General features: G+C 41.5%; 1 protein-coding gene and 1 non-coding gene across 2 annotated transcripts; one reads left to right on the top strand and one right to left on the bottom strand.

Annotated features, from left to right (window-relative positions):
- Window positions 1–27: 27 nt before the first annotated feature.
- LOC125010781 (ceramide synthase 2-like) lies at window positions 28–6,697 on the bottom strand. The gene is made up of 11 exons (XM_047589596.1): window positions 6,508–6,697; window positions 5,628–5,798; window positions 4,833–4,950; window positions 3,861–3,979; window positions 3,575–3,632; window positions 3,400–3,450; window positions 2,296–2,388; window positions 1,902–2,030; window positions 1,307–1,416; window positions 1,048–1,201; window positions 28–846 (listed from the first exon to the last, which is right to left on the bottom strand). Exons 2-11 carry the CDS (start codon window positions 5,792–5,794, stop codon window positions 628–630), a joined length of 1,218 nt encoding a protein of 405 aa, XP_047445552.1. The 5' UTR covers window positions 5,795–5,798; window positions 6,508–6,697; the 3' UTR covers window positions 28–627.
- trnam-cau lies at window positions 354–425 on the top strand. The gene has a single exon. It is a non-coding gene; the product is annotated as a tRNA-Met (tRNA).
- Window positions 6,698–14,493: the final 7,796 nt, after the last annotated feature.

The raw sequence follows: 14,493 nt of genomic DNA, 5'->3' as shown, positions 1-14,493 counted from the left end.
GAACAATAAATACATGAGTCGAACAAGTTAGTTTTTACGAAAGATTAAATGAAATTTATTTCCAACATTTTACTGTCAGCTGCACGTATGTAACAATTTCTCTGTTTTACAGTATTAAAAGAACGATCTTCTGTCTACGTTGAACAGTAGTATACACGCAACTTTAGTTTGTATATAGCAAACATATGGTTTGTGGACTTGCCACATATAAAACAACTGTGAAAACTACAGTGAAAATCGACAAGAACTGAACGTTTTCCCAATCATTCTATAGTTTCACATTAAAAGTGCAGATAAAAACTGCTGATATGTCGACTTTTAAAGACGTCGGTAGTACACATATTGCCCTGTGTAGCAGAGTGGCGCAGCGGAAGCGTGCTGGGCCCATAACCCAGAGGTCGATGGATCGAAACCATCCTCTGCTAAACGTTTTCTTCAATTAGAATAACCACACCTTTACTTCTTTAATTCCACTCTCAGCTAAAAGTGAAACACAACGGGATGAGCATACAGGAACCGGTGGGAGGAGCCTACAACATCAGATTGAACCATACATATTCAAGGTTAAGACGATGCCTCTTTGAGACAGCTAAACTGGAACATTATGAACATTACCAAAAAAAACCTTTACTGAGCTTTACGCATTCTGTCTGCTACAGAGGACCTGTGGTTGGTCAGGTTATTGAGGACACAGCTGTTGGTCAGCATAGATAGTTTGGAGTTCAGACTGTCTTTACTTTTCTCCCAGTAACAATCTCCTCCTTGATCCATATTTTCTTCTCCTTCTTTATCCTCCTCTTGATCTTCAACTTCACTCTCTTCATCACTGCGTTCATCTTTTTCCAGCTGAAGGGAAAAGCAGATAAATTAATGAATTAATTAAGAAGATCTAATCCTCCAAGATCTAATTTTCCCAGAGCTCTGCTCTAAAGGTCTGACTAGCACATGCTCGGTGCACAATAGGGTTGTGAATCTATGAACAGGTGAATTAGTGGCTAATTGTAAAGTGTGTGGGATGAAATGGTACATTTAAGTGGCAGTTCTCACCTTGCCTTTAAGAAACTTATAGACCATACGTAATATTAAGCCTGCCCAGAAGATGTGAAGGCCCTGCAGCACCATGAGCAGGACATTAAAAAAGTAGTAGCCGGCAAAAGGTTGAAACACCTCCATGGACAGTACCAGGGTGGTGTGAATGATTCTGTAAGTAAGCAAACAATTGAAGTCAGGTTACAAATTATAAGACTTAAAAGACGCATAAAGGATTTAGTTTATTCACAAACAAAGAAGGAAAACCGTCTCTTACTTGCTGGGGAAAATCACCAACCGAGTCACAAGGAAGACCACGGCAAACACAACAAAGAGTGTGTCACATGTTTTTCTCCAGCCGGTGCCGTAGTTGAACATCTTGGCGGACTGCACAATCATTTAACAGTGAAACCAACAGGAAAATAAATAACAAGATCAGCTCAGATGAGTCTGATTGTTATGTCTTAATGAGTGCACAGATCTAACACAGTTTAAATTTGGAAGTGTGCTTTAATCCCCTCTGCTCATGAACAATGATTTCTGTTGTACAGGTAAACAAAGGTCAGCTCTCTACTCCTGATCACTGTGATTTTAGAGATCAGGAGTAAAGTCACAGGATCCTGCAGGCCAATACAGAGAACAGTCTGAACCTCTGACTACAGTTAACATTCGGTCTTTAGTCGGGCTACACACAAGTAGAAAAGTAACTGGACGGGGCATAAAGCTCGCTCTGAATGGACGGCTACAGTGGCACCTGCTGTTTCCCAGCAAGGTTACAAGAAAGCTGTAAGACGGTATTTGCCTGCACATGTGTGAAAATCCACCTCCTTTATCGTGTTTGTGCAGTACGAAAGAAATAGTTCACGCGTTACCTCTAGAAGGATGTCGGAGGAGTCATGGAGCAGCATGACCAAGGTGCCGATGCGAATGTAGTTAGCACAGTAGGAGAAACTGAGCAGGAAGATGGTGGCCAAATGGTGGATCACTTGTTCTTTAAAATCCTGGCAAATGAGACACATAAAATATCTGACCAGTAGAATAAAATAACCTACACATGTCAGCAGAGCAGCTCAGATTCCTGCTCTTTTAGTCACTCATTAACCATGCGTGGTTGAAGTGAGGTGAGTGAAGCATGAAATACGACCACGGCGACGCAGGCAGAATCCTAATGCCTTCACTTCAACACGTCTCTTAGAAAAGTTCCACTACAAGGCAGTCACGAGGAAATCTGCTGCGTAACATTGTTCAGCGAAGGAATGCCCTCACCTTCCTCTTCACGTCCACAGAAATCCGCAGGAGCAGAGAGCCGTAAAATCCCAACTCCAGCATGTAGTACCAATAGTGAGCTCTCTCCATGGGCTGAGGAGGAAACATTATTTATAAGTAATTCTAATACAAATGGTAATTGAAGAATATGTCAAGTGAGGCTTGTCTGGAAAGGAGGTAATTTGAAACAACTGACGCATTTGAAGATTGCGGCTTCGTCAGCTTCGTGACACTGTTACAAGAAAGAAAATTAACCTAAAAAAAGGTTGTCATGGTTGTGTGTAGTGAGGTTCCTCATATAGCTGCAGCAGCCTTGGTCGTATGATGTATGTGACCTGTTGTAGTGCTGCAGACAAAGTGTAACGCCCATAACGACGAATCGAAACCATCCTCTGCTAAGACATCACTTATACAAAAATAATTGATCCACATTACGGTCTGTTGGTCTCTTAGCTGTTCGCAGGAAATGTCCTGTCTTCACTTAGTGGATATTTTAAAAGGGGCCTGACAGAAGGTGCACACAAAATCATGTCAGCACCAAAAATAATAAACTGAGGAAACAACTACCATCCTATCTGAGATCATAAATAATGGTTAGTTTCAGTCTTAAATAGTGTTTTTGAGCAAATACACAGTAAAATCCTAGGTGGCTTATATGTAGAGTTAAACATTAACGGAGCAAAAGAGACACAGAGAAATATTGTGGCTCACTGTGGTTTTTAAGTAAGTCAAGCCAAGTATCAGAATTCAAATGGTAAAGCTGAACACTGAAAATATTTAAATTACTTTCTTCTTAACCTCACCATTCCTGATCATGTCCCTCAAGTTTCAGCTCCCTTAGATTTATATTTTGCCAGTGATGAGTAACTTTAATGTAAAGTTAGTCAGGGTATTTGCGAAAGAGGAAATTCATTTACAGTTCCTCTTCAAAACGAATTGAATCTCTTTCCTTCAAACTCACATCTCATCTATAAAATGTCTACAGAGAAATTAGACTTTGCTCATTGTGGTGACTGCATATGTGTGAATGTAGTCTGTTTTCAACAAAAGTTCAGTTTCGAGAAAAGAAGCAAAAGACTGTTATAGTTGTGGTTGTTCTTTCACCTGAACGGGATACTGCCTCCAGCATTCCCTGTGGTCCCAGAACCAGGGTCTCTGTAGAGAGAAGGATAAGATGAACTGAAGTAGTTCAACGCTTTGATATACGGTACATAACAAACAAAAGGTATTTTTAATGACAGTAGCAGTTTTCTGTAAAATCTGTGTGACTTATACTCACATCAATCAAGCAGGACAATCCAGCCATAAAGGCTGTGAGGTAGAAAAAGAACCTCCAACTGCAAAATAACACATGAGACCAGAAGTGTTGACTAGACAAAATGACTGCATTTTATATATATTATAAAAAAAAGTCTGGAAAAGAGGTAAGTCTGGAAAGTTTAGCTAAGCTCTGAGGAGTTTTTTTTTTCCAGTGCAGCCTGTTGACTTTGCCCTGAGTGGTGAAGAAAGTGCACTTGAGGGAAGTCATCTGCAACTTGAATGGCTTGTGGAGAGACGGCACTTACGCGGCTTCACCAAACTTCTTGGTCTGAGAGGGCCTGTCTTGGTTCCTGCGCAGTCTGAACCAGGTCTCGATCTGCCTCTGGGTTTTACCGCACAGCAGCGTCAAGCCAACAATCTCACTCTGAAACGACATCAGCACAGGAGAGAAAAGGATGAGACGAGGAGGGCTTAAAGCAGAAAGTCACGTTTGAAGACACAAATAAAAGGGCCGACATAAAAGAGGTAACGAGCAAAAGGAGAACTATAAGATTCAGATGGCAGACGTACAAACCTCTGTCTGAAACCAAAAAATGTCACTACACCCCAGTGGCATTTTCAATGTCTCCTTAAACAGGTTTAAAACAAACAGCTCCACTCAGATTTCTACAAGAGAGTAAAATAATGATTTATATAACCCAGCTGTGTTAATGCATCTGCGTTACAACATAAAGACAGGAAAATCTTTTCTGGAGGCATTTCTAGTTTACCCAAAGCTGGGGGAGAGAAATAAGTGCTGGAGACTTGTGAACATGTGGTGGTGTGTTTCCCTCTAGGCTGGAGTTTCCAGGAACAAGGATGTGTTACTATGACAATGTCCACGTTCTTCCTCCTCTCCGATCCCACCAACGACAAACAAGAGGAAGTAAAAGCCTTACATCAACAATTGAGAAGCTTGAAAACCTATGAATGTCAAAGTGTCCTTTTCAGTGTGCACAGACGGTAAAAAGCAAATAAGACACATTTTAAGATTACTTGAAGAAAAATGGGCTGATCCATAATATTTTTTTCTAGTGTTTTTTTTTGTGTTTTTTTAGTGTTTTAGTGTATCATTTGTAGATGTTTTTGTGAACTAGAGGAGAAACATCTCTTTGGGGGAAGTGCTAACAGCTCAAAGACATTTGAGATAGTAGGCCGTCTCAGTCTGCCAAAGTATTTGCATCTGTGGCCGACAAATACTCAGCTGATTAACACCAGACCAGTCTTTTCAGACTCACCTGCGTTGGCTGCCGGCTCCTCTGGGTGTAAAACGACTCCAGCTTCGGGGAGGGGGCAGCAGTCACCTGCGATCTATTCTTCACCCCCAGACATCTGCCCATGGGTGGGGCAAAAAACCTGGGGACGGGGAGAACAAAGGGCAGCTTGAGATAGTCATGGCTGCTAGCCCGGAGATGTTGACAGTCAGCTCGTAGCATTTGAAAATGAATAATTTTCACAGGACAGCAGCGCTGATAATACAATGAGTTTGATTCGTCTAATAGAACGCGATGTAACCAAAGAGAAACACACACGGTGTGATTGACGTTTCTCGTTACGCACTTTTAACAAATCTACACATTTCACCTGACTCTTCTAACCACAACTGGACTGCATTTATAGATCTTAAACATTAAATCCCCTCTGTCTTTCTTTCGTTTCATTCCAGTCCCCAAAGCCTCTTTTTCATGGCAATAACAATGCGTGCTCTGCTCTGCTCTCCGAAAACACCTGCTCACGGTCCCACAGCTCATATCCCCTTACAAAGTCATGTACAACACTGGACACGTGGTCATATTCAGGAAACACTGCCTGTCATTTTGGAATCAGGTCACATATATAATGCCCTTTTTTTTTTTCCAATGATGGTTCGTTTATTAAACCAGGCTGTAGTTATTGTGTTAAGGTTCAGGTAGGATGATGTGTTTAATTGCACGCTCCACTGCAGAAAAGAAAATGACCCTGCGCCGCCCCAAACGCTCACTCACCCATATCTTACAGAACAATGTCTAACAATGGGCTAACTTGTGCCCTACCTCTCAAACAAGAAGCGCAGGGCGACAAAGCCCAGAGCGAGCGGCAGAGCTATGAGCAGGTCCTGGGGTCGTGGTCGGTCAGAGTCCGCCAGCTGCTCCATGTCTGTCCAGGTCACACCTGGAGGAAGCCAGTAGTCCTGCCTCCATAGGTCCGGCAGCAGATCCATTTTTCTATAGGCGGACAATCATTGAAGAAGAAGAAGAAGAAGAAGAAGAAGAAGAAGAGGAAGAAGAGGTGGAGATTATGTTTAAAACGAAGGTTACTAACAAGTAGGATTCAGTCTGAGGCGTTGTGGTACCAGGGTTGGTAAACAACAAGTACAATGAGACCTCTGAGGCCTGTGTATGTGTGTGTATGTGTGTGTGTGTGTGTTTCTGTAAGCAGGTATGGCGTCAGGAGACACGGTATATCACAAACATCTAGCATGGGTCGTTGCTGGCTATAAGCGAGTGTTCATTCTGCCTGCTTTTGAAAAGAATATCCTTTTGTGCTTTTAAACATTAAATTATGGAAATAACACGTTTAACCTTGTGAACTTTTATAGGTTGAGCTCAAGAATCTCAGTAATAAGAATTGTTGGGGGAGTGACAGAGACCAGATCATATTTCTTACCCCTTAAATATTTAATTCATAAAACTGTAAAAGACACATTAAACAGCCATGTAGTTCACAAAGAAAAAAAAATCAAGAGGGGAGCCTTTATATGCTAATAAGTACCCGTATACAAAGCATAAAGTGCTATAAAGTCTGTAGAATGATTAATAAATATTGCACATCTTGTTTACCAAAAGCAGACTTCTAAACAAAGTGTAGTGCAGCTGGAAGTACAGTATCCTGCAATAATATCCTGTGGTGGAAGACACAGGGGTAAAAACATACCTGCAGCAGAAACGACGAACGGGTCGATCGACCAATCAGTCGAATAAAATCGACTCCAGCTACGATCTGAGATTTAGCCTCAGATTTGGTGTCAGCCCTGTGTGGCCGAGGATGCGCCCCTGAGCCGCTGTATCCTGACGACGACACCAGAAACAGAAGAAGAAACGCTCCGCTCGGTCATCACGGCACAAGCGTCAAGTTAGGCAGACTGACGGGAAACAGAGGGACAGCCTTCAAAGTAATGGCGACGTTTTTTAAAAAAAAAAAAAAAAATATTTGAGGTAAATATTTGAGTCAGCTGACGCGGTCATCGAACAAAACTTTGACTGACAACCCTCAGTGCTCATATAGACACCACACACACATGTGAGTAGCTACATGTGTAGTTTGTTTCATAGGATCTCTTACTGCCTCTTATTATTTACGTACAGTATGTGATGAGAAGTGATGTGTGTGAGTATAGTTTCAAAACTATTCTCAAAATACTGTTTTCTATAATTAGCATGTTGTCAAATATATTTCCTTAGTCAAGAATTTGCCATCAATAAAAAACTAAAATTACAGTGTATTGGTTTATATGTGGTATAATCCGTTGTATGTACTGTATACAGTCAAAAGTTCTCATTGAACTGACTGACTGGTAGTGTATGAACAAAGCATGTCCAGTCCCTAGGTGTCTTAACATACTTGAAGCTGATTCTGAGCAGGTGTACTTTTATTCTGAAAAACTTTGGGTATCCTCACTCTCTCTGGAGGATGCGGTTCAGTGGTTGTGAAGCTTAAAAAACACCAGGGGCGTCTCCTGCTCAGAGAACCCCCGCAGCTCAGAGAGGCACCCGCAGACTGTGAAGTGGGATTTTTTTGTTTGTTTTTGTTTGTTTACTTTGACGTTTTATTGGTTTGTAGGTTTGAAACCAGTGTAATGCTTAACGTTAAGCAGCAAGATGCAAATTTTATATTTATCCTAAACAAACAGCAACAATCCAACCTTACTGCACATTTTCATGTTATAGATAGTTAATTATTTATTGATCATGTTATATCTTGTTACATTTCCTTATACTGTTAAAGTTGTAAATATAAAATACTGGACATGTCTTTGTCAGGAAAAAGAAACAAACAAGCGTTTTATTGTGTGTCCATGCGCTTCATGGCAGGTTGTACTCATGTGTTACTACTCTCTAAAAGCTGCTGAGGAGCAACAATCCAGCACACTTCACAACCCTTCAGAGTTTAAAGGTAAACTCTCTGAGTGCATGCACGGCCCGGTGGTCAACGTAACTTTATCCTGAACAAACAGCGTGATGCTGTGAGACAAACTGTGATGGCGCACAACCGCCTTGGAGGCCCTCACTCCTCCACAAACCCCACACAACCGCGCACACACTGCAGTCCTCCCCACACCATCACCCAACTCTGCCAACAACACTCAGGCTGCTTATCTCCCAAGATAAGCAGGTGATGGCTGTACTGTTATGCAGATGAGATAATCTTTTTTTGTTGTTGTTCTCGTTGTGCAGATCAGTTGGGACAACAGCTGTGTTATGTCTCGAGCACAGGCGTATTAGTCACTCGTGTGTATGCAACTTAAAGGACCTTTGTGTGTACTGGCAGAAGGTAAAGGGAGAGGGTGTTTGTGTACATTTTGCCGACCAGTATTATTTGCATGTGTCTGGGTGTGGGCGTTGCTTCGCCTCTGAGTGTGTGTGGTGCTGACATGATTCTGTCAGAAGTTCTACAGAAGTTGCATTGTTGGGTCCATTTTGAGGACACAAATCAGATGCTGATATTGTGAATATTTACACCCACATGTTGCGTTAAGTTCGGTTTAGGTGTAAAATATCGAATGAGGAAATGCATGTAAATCAATGTAACATAGCCTGAAGTGATAGAAACACCCACGTGTGTGTGTGTGTGTGTGTGTGTGTGTGTGTGTGTGTGTGTGTGTGTGTGTGCGTGTGTGTGTGCATGTTAGTGCATGTTAGTGTGTTTCTGTGCTTGTCTATGGTTTACACTAAACAGAAAGTTAGTTCATATTCAAGAAGATAGTTTTACATACACAAACAGGCTGAAAAGAGAGATGAGGCGACACATATGAAAATTATGGTTATTTGTGTCAGCTGGGACACTGACAGGTTTTTTTTTGTTGTTGTTGTTGTTTTTTTTTCCTGTGGTCTGGGCTTCATTTGAATATCTCTGTGCGCTTGTGCCTGTGTGCTTACAGTGGGATGGGGGTTGGAGGGAACTGAATGCCTTTGTTGTCTTGTCAAGGAAGTAAATTGTCAGAGCGCACTGGAGCAAAATATGTCCTGGTAAATGCTGGACTAATGAGGTCCAACCATCAGCTGGACCCTAATGAACACTGGGGGGCTGCTTTGACTGCACTCTTTGTGCTGTGTTGGTCACCACACATGACCCTTGTCTCCGCACTGAAACGTTTCTTTCTGACAGTGGAAACATTACAGTTAAGGTGCCTATGGCCTTCGTAGTAGTCATGTGCTTCATAAATACTTATATGTCTATGTTCACACTCCAGATTTAGCAACTAAGCCCTGCGAACATGCTCACAGTGACAACGTTAACATGCTGGTATTTAAGGAAGTACAATGTGTACCATGTTCTTAGTTCAGTGCATGAGCATGCTAGCATTATTAACTAATCTATGCACCATATAGAAACTACTACATGAAAGGTTAAGAGGTCATCACTCCATGGAATATGGATGTCACCATATTTAATGAGACGCAGTAAATCTCATGACTGTATTAGAGGAAGATTGAGGAGGTCATTGTCATCCTAAGATTCAGCCTCTGGCCACCATAATTCTCTGTACACCGTTTAATGGCCGTATTGCAGTGGTTATTGAAAGATTTTATTCTGGACTCTGCATATCTGCAGCTGCAGAGTTCAAAATGTGTGTTGACATTTCTATTTTAGTTTATACTCTGCTTTGCAAAACTGACTTTTCATGCAGTAATTCGGCCTTTTGAATGAGGAACTGAATGCTTATGCAAAGATAAAGGAAAGCAGCCATAGACTGTCCCATTGTTCACTCACCAGTCAGTCATAACGTCTCTCAAACTCACACATTTAGTGCCTTTTATTATTATTTTTTCTTCTTAGAGGTGGATTGAATGACAGATACATGCATCCCCATGGTAAAGAAGCACTTATTGTTGTTCTCAAAATATCCAGAAGAGGTCACAGCAAACCACATGAGTACGTTCCTAAGAGGGAGATCCTTCTCAAACTCAGGCTGTTTGGAAATCTGAAAGCTGAACAGTTTAATTCTGGGAGAGAAACCCTCACGAAATTGCATCCAGCCCATTCATTTCAGAACTGTACACCTGAATCGGTATTATTTGTAACTAATGGGAAGAAATACAACTCTCTTTGACACAAGAGACTTATGTCAATCTAAAGTGAATTACAGTAAACACTCAAAACAGTCTTATTGTGGAAGATGATCCCCCCGCTGATAGCACAATGTGCTCTCATGTATGCTCCCTGTCTCTGCTCCAAAACAAGCAGAGAACTGTGATGAGGGTTTAAATCACTGTACATGGGGATATATTTCCTCTGCGTGGGGGGGGGGGGGGGGGGGGGGGGGGGGGGGGGTGATGTGACTCTGAGAGGGCCGACCCTCGTGAATTAACTGGCTGTGTCTGTTTACGGGCTCCCGATTGATTATTCGATTGATTTCATTCGCTCTAAATCTAGCTAACATTGATTTTAGCGCAGCAGTGAGAACCGCCTTTGCTCAAGTAAAAGTTTATGTACAGTGTATGCGTTTGTGGCAGCCAGGCTATCAGGCTATGCGTTTGTATTTGTTTGTTGTGTGTACATGTTCTGTAGGTAAGTGCATGAATAACATTTTATAGGCGCAGGATGAGGCAAAAATTTTATTTTGTTAAAAAAAAAATCTGAATGCCACTTGAAAAGAATCACTAGGAAAATATATATATATATATTTTTTCACAAGCAATTGTCTACATCCAGGAAGTGGGCCCATGTAACACAATTTGTAATTTATTAAACAGTCATTGTTGCTAAAGAAACAAATAAACCAGCAAAATCTCAGTACTAAACTTTGTTTATGAAGAAGCTTTCAGATCACAACTTTAAAAGCCTTTGCTATATAATAAGGGCAGGAACAATATTAGAAAACAAGTGGAAAAAGGAGCAGAAACATCATTAGTATGAAACTGATATTAGATTTTCTCCCTCAGGCACTATTGAGCAGATTTGGCTGGTGCACTAGATGGGGACTAAAGGCAAAAAGGATTAAAGGGAGGAAATTGATGCACATGCATTTCATAATCATAATTTTATATGACACATATTCAGTCTGCGCTCTGACCCTCGACGCTGAGCCTCCTAAGCCTCTTAAAGGGAGGCTGACATGAACGAGCAAAACCCCCACAAGATAGGCTTTATTAACTGTTATGCACTACAAGTTCAGCTTTTATAATAGAATGAGATCAGAATTCAGGGCACAGAAATGTTACAAATGAGAGATAAACGACAAATTATCAGGAGGAATTGCAAATGCCTCAGATTATAGAAGCTTTGATTAATTCCAACAATTTTACCTGAGGATCATCTGAGAGGTGGGGCAAATCCCCCACAACACCCAGCGTGACTTCTAATAAAAAAATCAATTTGTAACAAGTTTTCAGTGTCAGATACACTGTGACATCTTTCATCTTAGTTTTTTGGTTTAGCTGCACTTCCAAAACCAAAGAAAGAAAAGAAAACTCAACAATAAAACATTTTAATCTTATCTCCGTGTCTACAGTTTCCAGTCTCGTCTCTAAACCTTGAGAGAGTCAGTTATGTGTAAGTGACTTCCATCTCTGCCATAAACTCATTTGATTTATTATTATTTTTTATTCAATCAGGACGTCTCTACCAGCAGCTCTGTTCCCTAATCCTGGGAGTCCTGGGATTTGTAAAAATATTATAGAGTTAGAAAATGACATGATGAACTTGAGTCACAACGTAATGCAGCGACTCTTCCTGTAGTGTTTGTTATTGGACGCGTCATACACACCATGAGACCACCACTATTACATTAATTACTGCAAAATGGACAGGGGCTTCTGGTGCATCTGTTTTTTCTCTCTGCTATGCTGCATGTCCTTCCTGTACAGTTTAACACTTTCCTGTTGTTATCTTGCAGTGCACTTCCCTTTACGACAATTATGCTCTAAAATGTTCAAGTGTCTTTCATTTTCAGGACATGAAACTTTTAGCAGGGCATGGGGTGAAAGTCACCAATCAAAAGTCTCTGGTCACACCTTTGGAATCGCCATAGACCACCGTCCACAGTCACCTCTCGTCTTCACACCAGCGCATAATCGAACTGTCCTCTGTCCAGCCCCTCCTTATGGTCCGTCCACGATGACGCCGGCATGCTGCTGTACGGATCCAACAGGATACGGACACAGCGAACCACGAGAAAGAGCAGCAGCAGCACAAGGAGGCCGACGAAACACAGGGCCGTTCCCTGCTCGGGGTGACCCACCATGGGCTGCAGCACTGTCGGGCCCCTGGGGAACCCAGGCGGAGAAGGAGAGGAGAGCTCATAGTCCACGACCCAGTAGTTTGTGTCGCTCATCTTTGACGTGGGGAGGGGGCTGTTTTGCAGGTTGTGTGACTTTTTTTATGCAGTCAGAAGCACAGAGGAGCGCTGCGCCTCTGCAAAGTCATCTTCATTATTGAGAGTAAAATCTGGCAGCTGATTAACTGGACTGCATTGTTTCCCACAAGACACAAAGCAAACATTAAAAAAAAAAAAAAAACACTGCACAAATCAGTAGTGCAAATTAATAAGCCCTCTGGTAAACAGAGCAGCAAGCTGAGGCATGCTCACTGAGGCATGCTCACTGAGGTTTAATTAGATTGAACTGGTTGGTCTTCCTGTAGCTCTTGACCCTCTCACACTCATTTGTTCTCTAGAGAACTAAACGGCACAAAAAGAGAGGTCACTACTTGACTGCTCCTGGTTTATGAGCACCAAATTACCTGTCAATAATTTACGTGTCATCCAATAGCAGCCCACGGGAGGCCTTTATTGTAATTACAAAGCGAAGAATAAATCTCAATCGAGTGGCTGAAGATGTTTCACGGATCAATCAAAGTGCTCGCAGGCTGTAAATGATCCATGTTGTGGGGCCTGACAGAACATCTTTGATTTACTAAAAATAGATTTGATTTTCATGTGTCCGTCTTCAATGTGAGTCAACACAGACCTTTTCATTTAGAAATGCGCTCCCCGGGACACCTGAGGGGACAAAAGAAAAAAAGGAAAAGATAAGATGAAACCTGAGAGAGATTCCAGCATGAATAGATGAAAACGCCTGATTGATTCAGAGGATTCAGGGCTGGACAGAGACCTTTGAACATTTCAAGGGCTATAGATTTTTACAGGTATTTTAAGGGGTTTCTCGATTCCAAGCCGTCCTCCTGCCAGCACACATCAAGGGGGGAAAACAGGCACACTTCAAAACTGATATGAAACATCCTGTCCCCTAATGTTTCTAGTGAATAAAATAAATGAAACAAGGCTGAAGCATGGCTCCTCCACTGAAGTCAGATACAGCACAGTGTGAAAACAATCCTTGTACTCAGTAACACTCTCTGTTGCCTCTTTAATGGGCTGTGGAGTGGAGTGACATTTCCTGTGGTAGGTGCACTCCTCAGTCAGCAGATTTTATTCCAGGATGCTCTGTCTCCCTCTGATCCCTGCAAAGACACGTTGATAGCTCCCCTGCTCTCCGGATGATGGGTCTAAAGGGCCAAGTGAAGCTTTAATAGGGGACTTGAAGACATAATGAAAGAAACTGCCTGCCTCGGCATCAATTATCAAATGGCCTGTGGTTTCCTCAGGCCTGGACAGTTCAGATAGCTATATGTGGAGAAAGAAGCTAAGAGAACAAGACAGAGTCAATAGTCAATAGGGAGCCATCAAGTGGGCATAACGTTTACACAACAGGACACGGACAGAGGTCAGAATCAGTTAGCGTGAACCACTTAGGACAAAGAAGCTAACGGCAACAGGAAAATAACAATAAAAAACAAAAACAGTAATTCTGCTTTTCATGAAAATAAATCTTTAACATTTTAGGATTGATTTTGGATTGAAAATCACCCCAAGACTTTTTCTTTTCCTGCTGAATCCTATTGAGGATGAACTGAAAATTATGCAAAATAACATTTTTGCCAATCATTGCAACACTGATTTATGACATAATGTACATCAGTAGTGGAGAAATGCATTCATCAGGATTCAACTTCAGTTCAGTTCAAATATCACAGACTGAAGCAAGCAAAGTAAATGTGAGGGTCTGTTGTAGGTCTGTGGCTTTGAGTGGTGGCCAAAGGAGCCTCTGTCTGTTTTTAGGTCGTTCTCTGCAGGTAACCCAAAGTCGTAATGATTTACTGGACCTAGAAACCCCACCGTTAACAAAGGACACTCGGATAAACAAAATAAATACAGCCTAAAAGAATATAAAACAATGAGCAACATCAATTTTATCGCTCATCGATCTTTTCACACAAAATTCACATTTATACAAAACGGAAACAGTGAAAACAGACTATGACTGTACTGGACTCTGATGTGAAGAAATAACAACATTGAAAAAGCTTAAAAAGTGGATTAATGAAAGCACAGAGCAGCCCTGTCAACGAAGTCTGACAACAGAGCACATGCAGAGACATATGACTTTCCTCGTGGCTGTAATACCAGTAATACCTCACATTCATACCTGTGGATTATGTCAAGGACTTCTGCAATTACAACTAAAGTGAAACCTAAAAGTTAAGGTTCCAGGCTGGCAAATAGGAAACTAGAAATAGCTCTTCACTCACAATATCAATATACATATATATACCGCATGTTACCACCACACTCCTCTTATTCACATCATTTCTGACCTTTCTGTGACAGAAATACTGCTCTAACAGAAAAGAGAGAAAGGA

Source organism: Mugil cephalus, chromosome 7, assembly GCF_022458985.1.
Source record: "Mugil cephalus isolate CIBA_MC_2020 chromosome 7, CIBA_Mcephalus_1.1, whole genome shotgun sequence".
In the NCBI taxonomy this organism is placed as follows: domain Eukaryota; kingdom Metazoa; phylum Chordata; class Actinopteri; order Mugiliformes; family Mugilidae; genus Mugil; species Mugil cephalus.
This window is presented reverse-complemented; position numbering and strand designations above follow the sequence as displayed.